The 21,174-nt window shown below is 47.7% G+C and overlaps 1 protein-coding gene across 1 annotated transcript in view; it reads left to right on the forward strand.

The window, feature by feature from the left end:
- RTTN (rotatin) overlaps nucleotides 1-21,174 on the forward strand; it is a 1,129,552-nt gene that overhangs the window by 444,043 nt on the left and 664,335 nt on the right. The window contains exon 24 of the mRNA XM_086965450.1: nucleotides 19,178-19,246. Coding sequence (XP_086821576.1) covers nucleotides 19,178-19,246 — 69 coding nt within the window. The remainder of the gene's footprint in view (nucleotides 1-19,177; nucleotides 19,247-21,174) is intronic.

Raw genomic sequence — 21,174 nt, forward strand, 5'->3', positions numbered from 1 at the left:
GGTGTCCTTTTGTAGTGCTTACACGGTGTTACTGTTGGTTATGTGCAAATGCTTTACACACTGCCTCTCAGATAAGCCTGACTGCTCGTGCCCAACTACCAAGGGGGCGAACAGGGGTTATTTTAGGAGTGTTACTTCCTTATCCCGACTAGAAGGAACAGTCCCTACTTAGACAAAGGTGCAAACCCTTGCCAACTAGAGACCCCCATTTCTAACAACAGACCATTAACTTGGGTCCTTTTCACTCTCGCACTATGGAGTTTATTAGGGGTGTGCCACAAGTCTCTTGTCTCAGCCCTATTCAATGTATATGTGGCTCCCGTCGTCAAGATTGCTAGAGATTTTGGGTTTACCCCCTTTTTTATATGCTGATGACACCCAACTTCTTTATCTTTTGACAATTGAACTATGTCTACCAAATCCCTCTTCTCGGAAGGAATGCTAGCAGTCTTGGGTTGGATGACAGAACACCTTCTCCAACTAAATGCTAGGAAGACAGGTGTTAGAACTGGGATTTCTAGTTGGCTAAGGCTTGCGCCGAAGCCAGGCAGAAACCACCACTCTAGTCAGGGCAAGGGAGTTACAGGCCAAAGATAACCCCTGCTCACCCCCTTGGTAGCATGGCACGAGCAGTCAGGCTTATCCCGGAGGCAATATGTAAAGCATTTGCGCACGCACACAGCAACAACATCCCAGGCACACTACAAAAGGAACTCCACACAGTTATATAAAAATAGTTTTTGTATTCTCAAAAACACGTCAGATAGCAATCACACAATATACATTGTGCCAACTGGCACGGGCAATATTCACAAGGGATTATTTACACAGGACAGTTGCCACGTGGGCCACTGTCAGGATCAACACTTAGCAGAAATTGTTACAAGTAAAAATAGATCATAAACCTAGGACCAGTAGCCACTGGTAATCACTGTCCTCAACCTCAACCTGTAACATAACTTTACATTATGCTCAGTCACATCAAGTGCAAATTATATCCTGCGCCAACCTCACCAGCATAAACACATTATGCAATCTCTCACTAGTCTAAACACATTAGACCCTACCTCCTAAGTATAACTCACATTAGGGGCGTAAATCACAGAGTGAAGTATAATCTCACTAACACCAACCTAAATAGGTAAAACAACCTCATCAGCCTAACCCATATCTAGAGGTATCAAAAACAGGGTGCGCAAATCATACTATACACCATACATTTCCTAACACCCAAAAGCATTAGCACATAAATCACATTAGGGCCTTGCGCCCTATACATCTACCAGCCCCCCTGGCCAACTGGCCATCCAAGAAGGGTCTCAAATGCCCTGTGTCCAGAATGTCAGGGCATGCTGCTAAGGCAGCGAAGGTCAAGGTTGCGCCACTGCGCCAAAACCTAAATGTTGCAGCTGCCCACTACTTGCTGGGCAGCTGAGGACAATGAACTGGAGGCCTAAACGCTGCAGTTGACACTAAGTTCTGCGCAGCTGTGTAAGGCCAAGGTAGGGGCGAAGGAGTGCGTCCCACTCCTGAGTCCAAAAGCACATGTCCCCTAAGGGAAATACCTAAACAGTGCAGCTGCCCACTGCTTGCTGGGCAGCAGGAGAGTAAACTGCGGCCTGGGCTCTCACTGGTCCTTCGAACGAACTGCGCCACAGGTTTGGAGCCCTCTAGGTTCTGAAAATAAACATGTGCCCTGGAGCCCTCTGGCTCCTAGACTTCTCATGCGCCCATCATAGACAAAGCACTGGCCCCCAAACACTGGTGCTTTAAAATCACTGTGCCCCCTAGGAGCCACTGGCGATAAACATGCCCACGAGGGAGCCATCTGGCTCTGGAAGTAATGGGCAAAGCGTTGGAGCGGCCTGCTGCCATCCAGGGCCGTTCTGAAAAAGGGGCACCACTATGGTGCCTGGGAAGTAGGGGGATACTGGCCCCTCGGGGCCTTTCCATGACCACAGGTTCCCCCTTGAGGCAGCTGCCCACCACTGCGGCGCAGACGTGTAGCACAGCTCAGGGTAGGGAGGATAGGAGCACTACGAGTGCTCCCAGTGCAGGCTCACTCACCGGTTCCTACTTGGAGGCGTCCCGGCGGCGTCCTCCACCTCAACTCGGGCGGCAGCAGTACTTCTCCGGCGGGTCTCCCCTGGACTCCTGGGATACCCGTACTGCCATTGGCGCCCTCGGCCACCATTTCTGATTCACCCGGGCCCCCTCCTGGGACCCGGGGCTTTTTCCCCATCAGGCGCCACCGCGGGGCTCTCCCCTTCGCATGGGAGCCCTGCGTCAACGCCTCGAAGCATCACATCCGTTTTCCGTCCAGCGGCCATAGGGTGGGCGCGGTGCTACCCTTGGGGAAGCGGAAGTCCCGCCCCATGTCAGGCAGCTCTGCCTGACTTCCGGTTTCGGCCCGGCCACGGTGGTGACTTTATCGGTGCACAACGAGGGGTAGGCTCCCTCGAAATAAAGAAACAATGTAGGAGCGGGGTGGGCACCCGCAAAGGCGCAAACAAGCGGGGTGGGCACCCGCGCTGCAATAACAAATGCAGAAATGAGGGGTAGGCTCCCTCAATAACCGTTTTTTTAAAATAAAGTGCTTCCTAGGCGCTAAGGGAGAAAGAAACCTCAGTTTAACAGAGCAACAGGAGCAAAAGGGTTCCAAGACGTCCTGGGCATAAAAGATGGGGCACAGCAGCTCCCAGCAAAGAAAAGACCTTCTGGCATCCAGGGGCTGGGCAGGGCCCAGGGAGGCAAGCCTTCCCCTGGGCCCCAGCAGCAGCACGCCCCTGGTAGATTCAAGTCAGGAACAAGAACATTTTCATGGGGTCACAGCCCCTCTTTTATACACCAAATCCTTTGTCTCCAAAGGTGCAGGCAACGGGCAGCCAGATACATTTGGTTCTGGAGCACTTTGTTTTGCTTAGCCCCTCTGCCTATTCACATGATGGGTCAGGGACATCAGACACACCACAGGGGTGGAGCCAGCATTGTGGAGGGAAGGCCCAGCCCTTTTCAGGTCCCAGGTGCACTCCTCCCTTCCATCAACATGCAGATCCCCCCCCATTCACCACTGGGCAGACCCATCCTGGCTCCTGGAGCCAAGCACACCTGCCAGCTCCAGCCAATCACAAGCCAGACAGTCAATTCACATTTACTGCACAGACCCGTCACCTGGTGTTATCAGCTTTATATTGAGTTAGGCGCCTTGACGCCCACTGGGCTAAGTTGCGCATGTATAAATCTCACTTTATTCATTCATTCATTCATTCATGCCAACTTATAGAAGTGGCACTTCTCCACTCTACACAATAAATCTGCACACATCATCGCGCAGCATTTAATCTCATGCGTTTGCACATACCAAACTCAACCCTGCACTCCCCACACATCAGGAACTACCATGGACACACATATCCCCATGCATTCCTATGGGAGGGCAAGCCACTCTCACCACACATACACAGAGAACGCACACACTTTAAACTGGACCACAGTGAAAAAGTGTGCAAAGGCCTAAATTCACCGGGTTACAGAAACAGGCTAGGCAAATGCAAAAAGTTTCGGTGTGAACCTTGCAAAGGGGCCAAGTATAACAAAAGGAATTATGCTTTTTGACAATGTTCAAACAAGTCGTGGCTAAAAACTTGGGTGTCTGTTTGGCTCAATCTCTCACTATGAAAGATCAGGTAGTGGCTACCACTGGCACCTGTTTTTGTCTGTTGAGTCTCTTGCGTAGAACACTCCATCTCCTCCCTTTATCTGTGCGAAAAATTCTGATTCAGGCTTTGGTGATCAGTCGTCTGGACTACTGTAACGCACTAGTAGGTGCCACAAATTAATATTTACTGAATAAACTTCAGGCGGTCCAAAATACTGCAGCTCGACTGGTCCTTAATATGCCACCCAGAACAGCCTCTATCCCACTGCTGCGACAACTTGACTGACTCCCTATATGCCAGAGGATCAAGTTTAAGATCTATTGTATTGTACATAAAGTACTAAATGGCAAGGGACCTAGCCATCTAACTGAAAAACTCATCCTCTATCAGCCGATCAGATCCTTAAGCTCGGGGGAGAAATCCCTCCTTAGTAATCCCAGTTTTAGGAAGTCTCGCACTGGGTCAAAGCCTTCTTCTACCTTGCACCCCTCTATTGGAACTTCTGCCTTTACACCTTCGAAAGTGCACAGACCTCCTCCTCTTTAGAAAACTTCTCAAAACAGAACTCTTCTTCAACTGATTCTACTGGTCCTGTGTCCTTCTCTTATAGCGTGGAGATACACCTTAGGGGGATTCTGGTGCTTTATAAAATCGATTAATTCATTCAGTTGGGCTTTGTATATTCCTCCTAGACAGCCACACACAATAGGGAACTTAAATGTGCCAGGATGGAAGGGAGGATCTGGGCACACCCTCTATTATACTTGAATATGCTGTATTCTGCCTCCAAACAAAGGGCTGCATACCGCTCTGTAGTTAGTCTGGAGCCAGGGCAAGGAAGGTAGGCAGGCACCTGTACACTTCAAAAGGCATGCCTCTAGAAGCTTCTCTCAGTTCAAAGTCAGAACTGTGTATAAATAATGGACATCAGATACCAGCTCTTCAATATGCTTCTGGACCTGTGGATACTCTGCCAGGAAAACGGACTGCTGTGATGCTGAAATGACTGCCACTCTGCTGAACCACTGCTCTGAAGTACTACTGCCTTGCTGTGCTGACCTGCTGCCCTCCTGCTGGGGTGAGAAGGACTCTACCTGCATCTGTTGAACCCAGGACCGCAGAGTGGCTCCAGGGTCTAGTTGCCTGGCCTCCAGACTTGGGCCTCAGGGACTGAAGGCTCCAACAACCGTAACCACATCAACTTGCTGCTCCAGTCTGGGACCGTTGGAAGTGGGCTCAAGGTGCTCTGCTTGCATCTGTAGGCCCAGCGAACCGATGCATCTGCTTTGCTGCACGGGCCAACCCCATGCAGAACAGACAGATCGCCGCTGTTGCATGGATCAACCCCATCCCAAAGACCTGTATCACCCTCGCAGCCTGCACCCTCCTTGGAACTGTCCGGGCGCGATGCATCGCCGGTGCAGCCCTCAAATTCCTCTTTGAAGACAACCTTGGCAGCGACTGACTCTGCATTGCAGCCCTGTAGCTCCTTTAAACTGACACCGCCTCGAATGAGCGACACATGCTTGACGCTGGGCCCCAGATTGTGTATACCCTTGTGGATGATACAACAGGTTTTGAACTAGACTCATTGTCGAATCGACAGCCAGTGAAGCTGGTTCAGTAGGGGGCCTGAGGGAGATCTAGGAGGGTCATTCAAAACTAACCTTGCGGCAGTGTTTTGCACCACCTGGATGCCTACTGAGCAAACTATCGTTCGCTGATATTAGTAACCCATTACAATAATCCAGGCGACTGAGCACCAGGGCCTGAACAAGGGTTTTTCTGGAGGAGTCTGGTAGTAATGGAAACACTCTTCTAAGTAGTCAATTACGTGGAAGCAGGATCCAGCTGTTTGATTGACATGTTCTTTTAGGGACAGACCTTGATCCAGCTGGACACCCAAGTTCTTCACTACCTGCTTAGGGCTGGGGACGGGGCCGAGATCTAATGGCCACCAGTCCGGGGTCCACAGGAGTGTAGCCTCCCCGAAGAGCATTACCTCAGTGTTCCCTACGTTGCACTGCAGGAAATTTAAAGCCATCCATTGAGATACAGCCCTCATACCCTCTGAGAAGGACTGTTGGACTGCCTGGTCAAAGTCTGGAAAGGGAAGAGAAGCTGAGTGTCATCAGCATATGACCCAGCGATGAATCCATGAGATCTCATAAGGTCCGCCAGGGGGGCCACGTATATGTTGAAAAGTTTTGGGCTCAAGCATGAGCCCTGTGGCACCCCCTTGGTGAGCTCCACAGATGCAGAACGGAAAGAGCCCATACTAAAGCTCTGTGTGCGGCCAGATAAAAAGCTCCTCATCCAGGACAGCACCGTGTCCCCAATCCCTACCTCCTTCAGGCGACTGAGCAAGATGTCGTGCGATATCGTGTTGAATGCTGCGGACAGGTCCAACAGCACCAGAATCATAGAGTTCCCCTTATCCTGCGCCATTCTGATGGTATCGGTCACAGAGAGGAGCGCTGATTCTGTGCTAAAGTTGGGCCTGAATCCAGACTGGGAATAATCCAAGCCGCCAGTTAGTTCAATAAAGTGTTAACGTGTTTTTCCGTTATCTTGCTCAGGTGCGGGAGGAGAGATATGGGTCGGAGGTTTGATAAATCAGTCCAAGGGATGGTGGAGTTTTAACGAATGGGTCTCACCAGAGCCTTCTTCCACTCCCGTGGTACCTGACCCTCCGAAAGAGAGAGGTTAACCAAGGACTGAACCAAAGGGCTGAGTGACTTGCCCAAGGATGGAACAACTCTGGCAGGAATAAGGTCTGAGGGGGATCCTGTCTTAATTTGGCCAATTAATGTCTCTATATCGCTTAGACTAGCTGCCAGAAATGCCGTAAGCGAGATGAAATCAGTGGCCTTAGAGCTCTGCGGTGACATAAAGGGGCAGTGCATAGGATTGTAATATGCCAGCTAGGGCACAGATCAGTGGTCTCCTTGAGACACCAATTGGGAGGTGGCGGGGTGCTGCCCCAGCAGGTCAAAATACAAACTTTTCTAGCTTGGGGAACACCCCACGACCCAGGCAATGGGAAGGGCCTTCGTGGGCCTCACTGCTTACTATAGGAGATTTGTCAAGGGTTATGACACCATTGTTTTACCCTTGACAGAACTGACCACCAAGAAACAGACCAGACAGGTGATATGAACGGAGGCGTGCAGGAAAGGTTTAGGCACCCTGAAGGAGGACATGTGCACAGTATCCATGCTCAAAGCCACTGACTTCAATAGGGAATTAACTGTGCAGATGATTCCTCGTAGCATGGCATAGGGGTCTTGCTGTCACAGCTAAAAAAAGAGGACCTGGACCAACCTGTAGCCTTAAATAGCAGGAGGTTACTTCACAGGGAACAGAGGTGGAGTGTGATGAGAATCCCAAACTGTTGAGGTGATCCATCTCCCTCGAGGGAATGGACTTAACAGTGTAACACCGCCCTAGAACAGGCCATTCCAGTGCTGATGGCCTTTCTAGGGTTTTCCGCCTTGGTGATTAGAACTCCCAGGGGGTTGGGTAGTTCTCCCCACTTTCAGCTGAGGGAGTGGGGATATGTGTTAGACCTGACATCGTTAGCGTGGTTCTCCCCTAACTTTTTATCTTCAACCCTCCTGTGTTACTGACTTTGTTTTTACTGGCTTTAGTACTTTGCACACTTTGCCATTGCTAAACATTGCTAAGAGGGATTTGTGCACTCGGTTTACCCCCAATTGGCAAATTTATTTAACTTTTAAGTTCCTAGTAAAGTAGTACTACTTGTACCCAGGGTCTGTAAATGAAATTCTACAAGAGGACCTGGAGCACTGATTTTGCCACCCACTCAAGCCTGTTCAGAAGGCTGTGTGCCTGGCAAAAGAAATCTTTTTTGTCAGGTCTAACCTTTCTTTTTTATTATATACAAGTGTATAATATACCTAATGTATGTCCAGAACAGCCCAGAAGGCAGAGTGCAGTGTATTTAGAAAGTAGTACATGTACTTTTAAGTTTTACATGTCCTGGTGGCAAAAAACTACTAAAGTAATTTTTCACTATTGTAAGGCCTACCTCTCCCTTAGGATAACATTGGAGTTTCTTTATTACATTTAATAAGCTGTAATTTCGTATTGGGAACATGTAGACAAGTTGAGTTTAGTGTCTAAAGAATTGTAATTAAAATACCCCTTTCAAAGTTGAGAAAATGCCACTTTTAGAAAGTTGGTATTTTCTTTTCCTAACCATTTGGTGCCTGCAGACTTTTCCTGGGTGACATAAATAGGTGTAGCTGGCAGTTTGTCTTTTTTCTATTGCTCCCAGACAGTGAGACAAGGGTAAATAGATGTTGGCAGGATGGGTCACTCTGAGTTAAGGAGATGGAGGAGTTGTCACCTACTACAGTTGGACACCACAAAGGCACTGCTTGAGCACTTTCACAAAGGGATTGTCAACATTCCATTGTGACCCCAGACAAGCTGGAGTCAGGACAAGGGAGGAAGAGAATGCCTTAAAACTCGTGAAGCTTCCTCGACTTCAAAGTGGACACCAGGTATAAATGTTAGCCCCTTAGACTTAACTCTTCAGTTCTCTTCTGGACCTATGGACTCTGCCAGGAAGGACTGCTGTGCTGGCGCAACAACTGCCACTGTGTTGGAATGCCACTGTGAAGGACTGCTGTCCTACTGACCTGACCTGTTGCAGTCTTCTTGCCTGGGTGAGATGGCCTGGATCTGCCTCTGTTGAATCCAGGACCCCAGAGGGACTCCAAGGGCTATTTAGCCTGCCTCCATACTAGGGCCTCAGGAACAGAAGGCTCAAACAAACTTGAACCCAGCACCTGGACACTGCCAGTTGAGAGTCATACCCTGCCAAGTGGTGCCACCCCTGTCTTAAATCCTTGTAAGTGGGCCCGAAGGTGTTCTACCAGCCCTTCTGTAGAACCAGCAGAACCGAAGCATTTCCTCTGCTGTGCGGTGCAGCCCCAAGCTAAACCAATGCATCGCCTCTGTTGCGTGGACTTTCCCGACACAAGGACTTTGCATCTCAGCCTCATTGAAATTGCTGCTCCACGACACATGACCGATGCATGCCCAACGCAGGCTCTCACATCTCAAGCCTTTTGTCAGTGGCACCCTAGATAACGATGCAGGAATCCGCATTGCAAGCCCCGCGGCTCCTTCGGAATCAACCAGTGCGGGACGCATACTCGACGCATGACCTGGAGCCACAAGCCCTGTCGTCGACAGCCTCCTCAGTGATGTCATAGAATCTCACATTGCAGCATCTCAGCTCCTCTGATCCGACGCTGTGCGATGCATCTCTGATCAGGACCTTAGATCGCCTCTGCAGCGTGACACATCATTGACACAGGATTCTACAAGTATATACAAGTAGGATTTGAGGCACTTTTGTTTAGCAAGCCGAACTGGGTCCCTGTAGCCAGCCCCACTGTCCATCATGGTTGACTTGGACTTTTGAATTTGTCCCGGTCCAACGTGACTGGACAGCCACAGTTTGCATTTTCTTTGGGTGCTCTATTTCACTGACATTTTTAAATTGCATTTATTTGCTTCTACTGATTGCATTTTTGTATTGGTCTTGATTTGTTTATTAAAATTACTTTGTTTTTCCAAATTGGTTTGGGATATTTCTTTTGTTGTGTTTTCCAAATCCAAATCCAAATCCAAAAATCTTTATTTCGGCCTTTTAGGCCATAAAAGAGACATTCAAATACATACAACAGTATAAAAAACATCATTGGAATGTACACAGATACAAGTAACGAGACTTCTTATCCATTTTAAAATCGAATAGATAAAATACATAAAAGGGAACAGCACAATTCATTACATGAGAGTAAAATTGACATTATGGTAAAGGACATTTACAACGGAAGCCGTAAATAACAATAAGACAGTGGCAGAATATTCAATCTATATTAGTTTATCCTTAATCAGCTTGGACCTCATACGCCACATGGCAAGGAGATATTTAGAAACTGCAAATACAATATGGGGGGAAGAGTCAGATTTCAGTATTCTATAGGATGACAGACAGTTCCTTATGGCCATGTTCCTGCATAGGGGCACCAACCAATATTTCCTTGGGGATTTATAGGTGGGGCAGAAAAATAGAACATGGATTTCGTCCTCATCGCACAGATTGCAGCCAGGGCATAACTTATCCCCCCCATTGGTCCATTTACTAGTAAAGGATTTGATTGGCAGGGAGCCAAACCGCCACTGTAAAAACAGCTTCCTTGCCAAGGTTGGGTATATAAAATCCAAAAAAGTTTCAAACTTGTATGAATTTTTGGATTGGGTAAAACAGTGAGTTAGGGTGCCAGTGCTAAGTGCAGTCATGTGAGATGTGAGATTTTGTTTCTTGTACACTTCCACTAGTCTTTTCCGGGGTACCTTGCTACAGCCTATTTCTGGAGTCACCCAAAGCTCGCTAAAACCAAGCCTAAACAATTCTTTTTTTACAAAGGCTAGCCAAGGTATCTTGTCATTGTGATTCAAGTTCATGACATTTGCCAGATCTTGCCTGTAGTGACTAAGCTCCTTTGTTGACCACAGTCTATGCCAAAATCTAATGGGTTTAGATTTGAGATCCTCTCTGATGGAAGGTAGACCCAGATCCAGACGTATGGGAAGTAGGGGAGTTGCAGTTGGGAGGGCCAGGAGACGCCTCATAAAGTTATTTTCAGCACTAACCAACTCAGTTGCCGCTTGGTGCCCCCACAGCTCGCTTCCATAAAGTGCGGCCGGTTTCGCTTGCACTTTATACATCTCAACTGCAGGAGCTATAGGTTTGTATGTTGAGGTGTTGGTAACCTTTAAAATAGCCCCAGACAGTTGGGAAAGCCTTAATCGCGAGCTTGCAATCTGTGGGCCCCATAAGAGGTTCTCTTGAAGGGTAACACCCAAATACTGAAATGTTTTGACCCTCTCTAGGACCGTAGAATTTAAGGTTGGGTTAGGTCTAGTTGTAGAGGAGGGGTTAAAAATCATGTATTTGGTCTTCCCTGCGTTTATCTCGAGGCCATGCTGCCTACAGAAAAGATCGAAGCCATCAAGGATTCTCTGAATTCCCATGGGTGATTTGGAAAGCAGGAGGGTATCATCAGCAAACATAATCGCTGGTACCCTCCTGCCTGCCAAGACTGGGGCGTCATTATCCTCAACGTTAGCTAAGTGTGAGATGACGCTATTCACATATAAACAGAAAAGAGTAGGGGCAAGGACGCAGCCCTGCCTGACACCCCGGGAAACAGGAAACCTATTTGTCAGTGCTCCGCCCCGTCCGCAGCGTACCTGAGCGAAGTTGCCCTGGTGAAGTCTAATTAAAGCCTGGAGCAAATTAGTGGGCACTCCTATCTCCTTCAGGACCTCCCAGAGCTTTCCTCGCGGTACCAGATCGAACGCTGACTTCAGGTCCACGAACACCATGTACAATCTCCCGCCCTCGATGGTCACCGTTTTCCAAAAGAGGAGAACTAGGCGGAAGATTTGGTCCATGGTGGACGTATTTTTCCTGAAGCCAGTCTGGAGAGGACTTAGGATTTCATTATCCTCCATCCAGACCAACAGATGGTCCAGTAGGATTCGCGAGTAGATCTTCTGGGGGACATCTATCAGGCTGATCGGCCTGTAGTTGGATGGGAGCAGAGGACAGCCCTTCTTGAAGATAGGGACTATCTCTGCCCCCAGCCAAGTACTGGGGATCGCCATACCACGTGCAAGTGAGTTGAAGAGGATGAGGAGGTAAGGCGCCCAGATCTCTGAATGGGACCTGAAAAGGTCACCAGGTAATTTATCAAGGCCAGGTGCCTTACCCAATGCTAAGCCATCAATTGCACTGGCCACTTCCCCTAACGTGAACTCCAGAGTATCACCAGGAAGGGAGAGGAGTGTTGCAACAGTGGCATCAGTATTCTCATGGACATCTGCATAGAGTTTCCCGAAGTGATCTTCCCATATTTGTGCTGCTATATTGGGTTCTACTGCGGCTTTGGGTTCCCCTGAGCCGGTAGTAACCAAGGACCAAAATCTTCTTGAGTCCTTGGCTGTTAGAGCTGCTGAAAGGTCCTGCCATCTATCCCAGTCCCAGTCTGACCTCACACGGGCCATGGTGTCTTTGTACTGTCGCCGCAAAGCGGACACCCTGGTCCGGGGTTCCCCCTCTTTGACTGCAGTGATAAGGTCAGCTTTGGCCTTTCTGCACTCAGAGTTATACCAAGTAGATGTTTTGGTCTTGTGCTTGGGCTTCGGCACCTCTGGGTAGAGGATCTCTCCCAATGCAGCCACTAACTCTTCGTGAATAGAAGGTAAGGATTCCTGCAAGGCCTGGGTACTGGGTAGACTAATTAGTTCTTCCAGGGCCTCAAATTTGGGCAGCACCAGATTATAGATTTTCCCCATATTTTCTTCCGATTTGGAGAAATTCTGCCATCTCACCCTACGCCTATTTGAAGTTAATACCAGATTTCCCCTTTCATCTCTTTCCTCTGGGCGAGAGGGTCCTATAGGTTCGGGGAGATAGGCCAAGGAGAGGAGGAGGGCATTATGGTCACTATCAGTGCGTGGAATTATATAAAAGTCCTCCACCTTAGGCCAGAGGCTGGTGTCAACAAAGATGTAATCCAGTCGTGACTCATGATTGAGTCTATTGAAAGTGCACTTGGAGGGAGTATCTGAGGGAGTGCGTCCATTACAGGCTCTTAAGGCGAAATTAAGAGTTAAAGACATAATTTGGACCGCAAGTGGAGACCAGGATTTAGGATGAGGCGAGTGACACACTGGTATGCCCCAGAAATCGTCTTCTGCAGTGAGGGCCCCTTCCCTCAAGCCCTCTAGGGGCTCGAAGTGGCAATTAAAGTCACCGCCCATGACCACCTTGAAGTCTGCCGGCAGCTGGCCCAAAAAGGACACAAGATCTTCAAGTGTGGTGGACTCTGCCGTTGGTCCTACTGGGCGGGAATAAACATTTATTATTGCTAACGTTGGAGCCCCCTTCCAGTTTAGAAGGACACACTGAATGTCTTGGGAAGACGTAGGTAGGGATTCCGCTTTGCAGCCAATATGTGAAGCTATCCACACCGCCAAACCACCCGAGGGCCTCCCCTTGCCGTTCCAGGTGGCATGGATCTCAAATATGGCATAGCCAGTTTTGAGAATCGGCTCCCTCGCCCATGTCTCTTGAAAGAGACAGATATCACTATTTGTTATAAGGGAATCCCATTCATCCGTGTGAATTTTGTTGGAAATACCTGCAACATTCCAAGATAGTACCCGCAGGGCACTAAAGGGAGTGTGCAGGATTAGTCCATGCCCCCCTGAGGTGTTTCTACCACTACAAACTTTTGGGATGGGAACCCCTTGTGAAGAGGGTGGGCTAAAGTTAGGTGTGACTGGGAGACTTGGGATCGTACCATAAGGGTCTGCTGACAGTTGGCAAGGGGAGTTGGCACCGGGAGCGTGAGAATTTTCATTCAGTCCATTTGACGCTCTTTCTTCAGCAGAATAACCAGGAAGGGACCCCAGGCGTCAATCACAAGAGTCCAAACCAGAAAGAGCTTCAAATCTGTTATTAACTTCCAAAGGTGTAAATGGAAGCAAGTGGTCCATCCCCCCTGAATGAGAAGAATGTTCCATACTCCTGTAATTAGTTCCATAGCCCCTTGATGGAACATGTTCCCACCCAAGAACATTCTTTGGGATCGTGGAACCTGGGTGTGAGGGTAAGTAATGGTTAATTTGTTTTGGACCATTAATCCCTATCGGGGGCATGGGGGGCCATGGGCATGACAGAGGAGCTACTAGGGCTCTAGGATAGAAATAAGTGAGGTCACACGGCATAATTGATTTGCCTAGGTTCCCCGGCATCCAACTCAGAATATGCCTAACAGCTTCAGGATCCCTGAAGTTAATCACAATCAAGTCGCCCTCAATGTCTTTCTCCCGTCCCCCTAACCAGGAGAGTCGGCGCACATGCACTATGTCTCCATTAACATTCACCGGGAGAGGTCTATTTTTAGACAACCAGTACATGGTTTTGTTTTTAAGTTGCTCTGGGCCTTCTCGCTTGTCGGGGTCTAGAGTGGGCACACCCGTAAGCACCACTACATAGGGTAGTGATTCTGGAGGGAGTTCAACCTGGGGGATCCTGCGTTTAGGTGCGTTGCTAGAGGGTGCCCTCTCTCCCACCGGATGGCTTGATCTTGCGGCGGTACTACTTCCACCCTTCGAGTTGGTACCATTCTTATTAATGGCAGTTGCGGAAGGAGTGGTGGAGGTTAAAGTGCCTAGAGGAATGTGGGACAATGTTTTAGTAGGAGGGTTGGGCAAAGGGAATGAGGCTGTTGTAGTGGTGGTAGAAATCGTATGGGCCTCCTTGGCTAGATTGTTAGATGTTGAATAGAGCATCTTGGAAGTAGAAGGTTTTGAGCTGTTAAGTGAACTGACTGCAGTCTGAACTATACTAGGTGTTATAGGGACCTTCTGATTGGCCGGTCTATTTAAAATAGCCTGTTCCAAGTTCCCTAACCGTTGTTCTATGGCCAATAATCTATCTACAATAGGGGAAGTAAACGTCCTGAGCATTTGCGCAATTGACTCTAAGGTAGGGGCAAGCGGAGGGGTCTCCTCCGGAAATGCACATGGAAGGGTAGTAGTTAGTATAGGGGGTGGTATTTCTTGTGCAGGTCTGATACCCACAGCTGGTATAGAAACAGAGACTGCACCCCCCCCCCCCCTTTCCCCTTACCAAATTCGGAGTGACTAATTTTGCCCTTTTGTATAGTACCCCCCTTCCTCATCCTTTTTTTGGGCGGAGGGCCAGGGATTATCTGGGCCTCAGTCTTCCTCAAATGATTTTTAGCAGTGGTTTTTGCCATAGGGATAGGAGGTGGCATAAGTTTCTGAGCTGCATCAGGATTGCTAGGTGTTAGGGGAGCGACAGTAGGCAAACTAGAGGGATTCCCTGAAGAAGAAGGAGGTGTGGAAGTAATATCCCTTAAAAGTTCTGGGATTTCCTGGGATGTGAAGGGGTCCTCAGTAATGGGGGACACCTCTGTACTGGGTATTAAAATATGCGGGGACGTAACCAAGGGAGTTCTTGCCTTGTAACCCTCGATGGAGCGTCGACGCTCCACCCTTCTCTCTGCTAAGGCTTCTTCCCTTTCAATTTCTGAGATGGATTTCTTGAAATAGTTATCTAGAGTGCCCTTGTTAGGGTTAACCCCCGAAGTCCCAGGTGAAGCCGTATCCATAATGGGAAGAGGTTACACAGCTATGAAGTTATACAGGGGTGACTATATCTAGAAATACTAAACCAGCAAAACTGAAACAACTATAGTAACACTTAAGCAGTGTATACAAACAGTGGAAGTCACAGAGAGCCCGGGTCTAAGTAGGGAGCACGACTAAAGGGACAGGGCCCAGCCCAGCCTCTCCAGCCACCTAACGGCCGCACAACGGCCCGCTCTTTGCCCGGTCTTCGCCCGCGCGCGTCCCGCGTGCGCGTGCGGAAGTTGGGGTAAGTAGGAGGAGGAGGGGACGGGAAGAGGCCCAGGTGGGCGCGATTACCTGGCGCTAGCACCTTTCGTTGCCTCGCAGTCCCGCTCCCGCTACCAGAGTCACTCCCTCAGCAGGTGTAAAGATCTGGCCTGGAATGCGCCGGCTGACTCGTGCAGGGTACCAAGATCAATTCCCTTGGGGCAGTTGCAGTGAAGAAATAGAGCACACGGGCTCAGGCACAGTTCAGCATTCGATCGCTGGCGGTGAAAACACAACGGAGCACACAGGGTCAAGGTGCAAGAGTCCCAAATCCGGTAAGACAGCAGCAGTGTAAAGGGCTCCCCACGCTTCCAACAGCAAGCACGACTGCGAGCGGCTCCCGCGGAGCGGGGGCCGCGAGTCGTTAAGTGCTTGCAGGGAGGAGGGGGCGGGAAGAGGCCCAGGTGCGCGCGATTACCTGGCGCTAGCACCTTTCGTTGCCTCGCAGTCCCGCTCCCGCTACCAGAGTCACTCCCTCAGCAGGTGTAAAGATCTGGCCTGGAATGCGCCGGCTGAATCGTGCAGGGTACCAAGATCAATTCCCTTGGGGCAGTTGCAGTGAAGAAATAGAGCACACGGGCCCAGGCACAGTTCAGCATTCGATCGCTGGCGGTGAAAACACAACGGAGCACACAGGGTCAAGGTGCAAGAGTCCCAAATCCGGTAAGACAGCAGCAGTGTAAAGGGCTCCCCACGCTTCCAACAGCAAGCACGACTGCGAGCGGCGCCCGCGGTTCGGGGGCCGCGAGTCGTTAAGTGCTTGCAGGGAGGAGGGGGCGGGAAGAGGCCCAGGTGCGCGCGATTACCTGGCGCTAGCACCTTTCGTTGCCTCGCAGTCCCGCTCCCGCTACCAGAGTCACTCCCTCAGCAGGTGTAAAGATCTGGCTTGGAATGCGCCGGCTGACTCGTGCAGGGTACCACTTTATTACTGTGTGAATTGCTCCACAAATACTATACAAATTGCCTCTTAGTTAAGTCTTACTGCTTTGTGCCAAGCTGGCACAGTTTGAAGCACAAGTAAATTTGGGGTTTGCTTGTGCCGCATCTGTCAAAGGTGGTGGTTGCTGCTGGAGTAGGGTTTCACCCCCCCTATCTCCCCAACCAGTAGTCCAGTTTCCTACAAGCATGTTGAAAGAGTGTTGCTTCATCATAATAAATATCAATGAATTAGTCTGTTTATTGCAGAAATGCTGTGTGTTAAGGGCAACGCCACTGACAGAGAATCATTAACAACAATACCGTTCTGTCATTTCAAGAAGGTGTATTATAAATCCATGGGTTGTGTTCGTCTCTATGCCAACTATACAAGCAAACGATTGGCTGCATCTAAATACATTTTTGGGCTAGCTTTGTAAAAGGAATTGAATGTAAAATAGCTTGTACTTTCTAGGTTTATCTTCGGCACATTAGGTTGTGTTGCTAATTAGGTTGAGCTTTGCAATACCATACTGGAGCATAAAAGGCTATCCATGCTCTTTCAGACTGAGACGTGGTAGTAAACTCCTAAAATAATTCATGTTATTGATTTTCCAAATATACTTTATGTTATCCTCCTCTTTTCCCCCCTTTTGTAATATGTAGCCATCTGTTGCAATTGTGTTCTGCCCATTTTGCACACCCACATTTTTGCTTTTTGATCTCCTGTGTTTTAACCTTTTTTGGGGATGAGTATCACTGCCTGAGTCTCATTCCCAGTAGTATCACAGTAAATTTGATTGCGCATGTTTTCTGCCAGTTTCTGTCTTTTAAGATAAAGCCGCTGCAATGCGACTAGGGCAATTTGCACTGGGCTGGTTACATGTTAACACGGGTTTATGTATGGGTACAGGCTGCGCATAAGAGACTACTGTTGTGTGCGGCCTGATAGTGGCATACAGGGTAAACCACCTATGGCAAATGTAACCTCACAATTGACGTGTCAAAATACCTCTTTTGATGGGCCTAAACTTTCCTTTTAAATATGAAGTCACCCATATGTAGGACTTTTCACCAATAAAGGCATGGTGCAGATATGTAAAGGTAGTAAATGTCGTAATTAATGTTGAACATGTCCTTAAAGTGAAATACCCCAAAAATTATTTTCATTGTAGAAAGGTTGGCTGCTGCCAAAGGGAATCATTGGGCTACATTGTTAGATTTATTAAATGCTAAATTTGGATTAGTAGCTGCTATAAAAGTAATTTTTACACTCTTAGGATTTGTAATTTGAAGTCCTCTTTAAAGGTGAGGTCGGATTTTAAGTTATTTTAAAAATGCCACTTTAAAGAAGTTGCAACAACAACAAGGTAATGCATGGAATGCTTGAATCAATCTCAACCACTGGCAGTCGCTTGGGCGCATCCTAGTCAACTGTTTTTTGCCCACTGTGCCACCCCAGTTTGGACCCAGCCATATGCAAATCAATCTTCACCCTGCTCTAATGGGAACAGTCCAGCCTGAATACTGGGCCAGGTCTTCCCTCAACCCGAACACAAGCAACCAAGGGGCGGTTTAGCCCAGATTAGGGTTGATCAGCCAGGCATAGGTTGGTTCCAGTGGCACAGTGTGCACGGAACGCATGTCTGTCCCAGCCGATTGTAGTGGAAAAGCTGCGAGCTAGCGCACAACACAGGAGCTGTGTGCGGGGAGCCAAAAGGCATTGGGGCTGCCACTGATACCCCCAACATTAAAGCTAGAGTCCAGTTGTCCTGAGCGGGATCTGGCAACCATTCAAGGGAAAAAAAGGAAGAATAAGGATCGTGGCTCTCTCAACACAGCGAGAGAGCCGCTACTGTAACATTTACTGCTCCACAGGGGGAGTGCCCCATAATGCCCGTGGAACTTGTTGTGCATATGTTCCTGGGTGGCCCGACGATGGCAGGGGCACCAACAACATAAATTTCAAGGCTTGTGGGGGCTGCAGGGTTTTGCAGCAATCCCCTTTCTCCCAGAAAAAATGTAAGGGTCACCAATAGGTCTCCAGTGTCATTGAATTTCTGACCCCAGGAGAGTTTATCGTCATTTTGCATATCTGTCTTGGCTTGCAGTTGCACTAAACGACAATGAATACCATCAATGGCTATTGGGATGGGAGGGCTCCACCCCCCACCCCTGTTATCCTCCTCCTTTTACTGCTCATCCTCTTCCTTCTCCTCCTCTTTCTCTACTATTTCTTCCTCTTCCTCTTCTTCCTCTAACTGTTTCTCCAAGGTCAAAGGGAACATGCCATGACTGAATGTTTTGTTGCTTAAAACTGTATAAGAAATAGTCAGACACATGCTATGTTGGTTTTAAATTGTTTATTGAAAGTTTGTTGCTGACAATGATTTTTGATAAACATTGCAATTCTTTATTGGCAGTAAAGATTACATTTATTCATGGTTAACGATAACAGTGATATAGTAGTTGTTTACAAGTGGATTATTGGTATATTTATGTGATGAATCTTTGCAAAGCCAATTGCCTTGCATGTTAATGTGGTGAACGTAGGCCTGTCTTATGTAACGCAATACTGTGAATTTGGGTGTCATGACCCAATAGAGGTCAAATGTGATTTCAGAATGTCACCACAGTTAATTCAATCTATATGATGTGTATATATATTTGTAAATGATTGCATAGTATTCTGTAGTGTGTGTGTAATGTCCCGTCAGGGCTTTTTCTTTGGAAAAGGGAAAGTACAGTCATTTATTGAGTGTTATTAGTGGGTGCCAGCGAATAGTAGTTACTAGCCCTCACCACCTCCTGATACCCTGAGAACATCTAGCGCTACAATGGGGTGCTTGGTACCCAGTAGGGCAAGTGTGGATGTGTCACTTGTGCAGGCCTCTCATCCTGCACAACTAATAACTCAATTTCTTATATCATCCAAAAGACTGCCTTCAGTTCGCCTTTGATTTGTTGAATGGAGAACTAAAACAAAAATGAAAATTTAAGAAGTGGCAGGCACAACAACTCTTTCAATATTAATTTCTTTCTGTGTTCCTTTTAAACAAAAACAGGTCAGATGGCGTTTCAGTCGATTACTCTACAGCGCCTCCTTTCAGTCTCCCTGCCACAGTAGTCAGACGGTAAGCCTCACAGCCTAAAATATTTACTGTAATGTGTTAGAAATATACGAATATGAATGGAGAAAAAGACTGGTGAATATTGTAATACTATTCAATATTGTGACTGCTCTACAGCAGGTAATCATATTGCTATTCAACATTTAATTAACTGGTGATAGGAGCCAGCTTACTATGAGAAGACCTTCAAGGGCCACTCATATAATTTTGATTGAATGGCAAGGGATTTCAGTGGCTGGGTTGTTTTGCTGAGTATAACAGATTATTTGACTTTTAGTGAACTTATTCCTGCCCAGTGGCTTTTAGTAGAATGTAAACATTGTTTTTGGCATTAATCCAAGTAACAAAGCTCCACTAACCCCCAAGCCCCCCCCCCATGTATAGCTGACTCTCTATTGCAGTTTGTGTGGTGGTGAAATGCCCTCTTCTGCTTCTGTTGGGGTTTCTGCAGAGCATGGTCTATGCCCTTTGGTGATGTAATGTTCTAAAGTACTTTGCTGTTCTAACCTTGTTTTAGATAAATTAGCTTTTCTTCATTGAATGCTTAGCCTTAGCATGAAAATAAAAATGTTGCAATAAAAGTCACCATGCATGATAATATGTTAGTTTAACAAAATAATTGAACTGATTAAAATAGGTAGCAATGTTAGGATAGTAGACACATTCTAGTCAAGTTTATTTCAATTAATTAAAACCATAGATTTACACATAACAATACAATACATTTGAAAGGATCACAGAAAATAAAAATAACCACCTCTTTCAGGGGACCAATATCATTGCATATTCTCTTGATCACATTGCGCCCCATCCCATCTTGCAAAACCTCTTTGCATAAAACCAGATGTATAGTGCAAATGTGACAGTAGAAGGTCAACATTACAGGGGATCACTCAAAGGGTAGACTGATTTCTAGACAGCAGTAGCACCCCATCTGCTCTAATTTTCTTTTTATTAGGACAAGGTATTATAGGTTTAAACAAAGATATGTCATTAATGCCAATGCACCGTCCACTGATAGAGCCCCCCCCCAATTATAAAAGCAATCATCAAGTTACAGACTTTACACAGTGAGCAGAGTTGGGAACAGTCTGCTCTGTTTCATGTATTCGCCTTGGCAACGGTGGTTCACAGCTCTCTCCTCTATAACAATTCCATTTGTTCTATATTTATATCCATTTGTTGGGACAGCCTTTAGATTCTTACCCCGTCTTTTCAGTGGTGTCGATTGAGAATGCGTCCATTACAAGAGGCGTTAGATCTACAGTGGTGCCAAGCAAAAGGGATCCTTCAAGGACAAAATCAACGTCACGCAACCAAAGTTGCAGGCGGTAACATTGGTTCCCACAGAACCAATGTTCTGTGGGAAGGGTTGTGGAGGGTTCCGGAGAAAGGGTCTGGACGGCCTCATGCTCATAAAGCCGGGATCTTGCATTACGGGCTGTTAAATACCCGCTCCCTCCAAAAATACAATGGAGGGGTGTTTTCATTACTGGAGGACGGGGAATTCGACCTGTTAGGAGTCACGGAGACGTGGCTGGAGGACTCCTCGCTACCGGATCTTGTGGCTGCTCTACCGGCAAATATTTCGGTTCTATACTGTAATAGAGCGGGAGAGAAGAGAGGCGGAGGGGTGGCACTTTTCTTCGCTGATCGTATGCGAGGAGAAACAATCCTGGCAGAAAATTTGGGAGGGGCAGAGGTGCTTGGTGTTAAACTGAGGTTGGGGACAGACTGCCTGACAGTCCTGGTGGTGTATCGTCCTCCATGGGCCATGCCGGAGTTTCCAGACCTGTTTTTGAAACTAGTGCAGTATCTGCGCTCGAGGTACGACAATATGGTTATATTGGGAGACTTCAACTACCACTGGGAAACTACCCCGAAAGAAGGGCAGGCTAGCCAGATTGATGAGGCTTTATCATCACTAGGGC

This window comes from Lissotriton vulgaris, chromosome 4_1 (genome assembly GCF_964263255.1).
Source record: "Lissotriton vulgaris chromosome 4_1, aLisVul1.2, whole genome shotgun sequence".
Classification (NCBI taxonomy): domain Eukaryota; kingdom Metazoa; phylum Chordata; class Amphibia; order Caudata; family Salamandridae; genus Lissotriton; species Lissotriton vulgaris.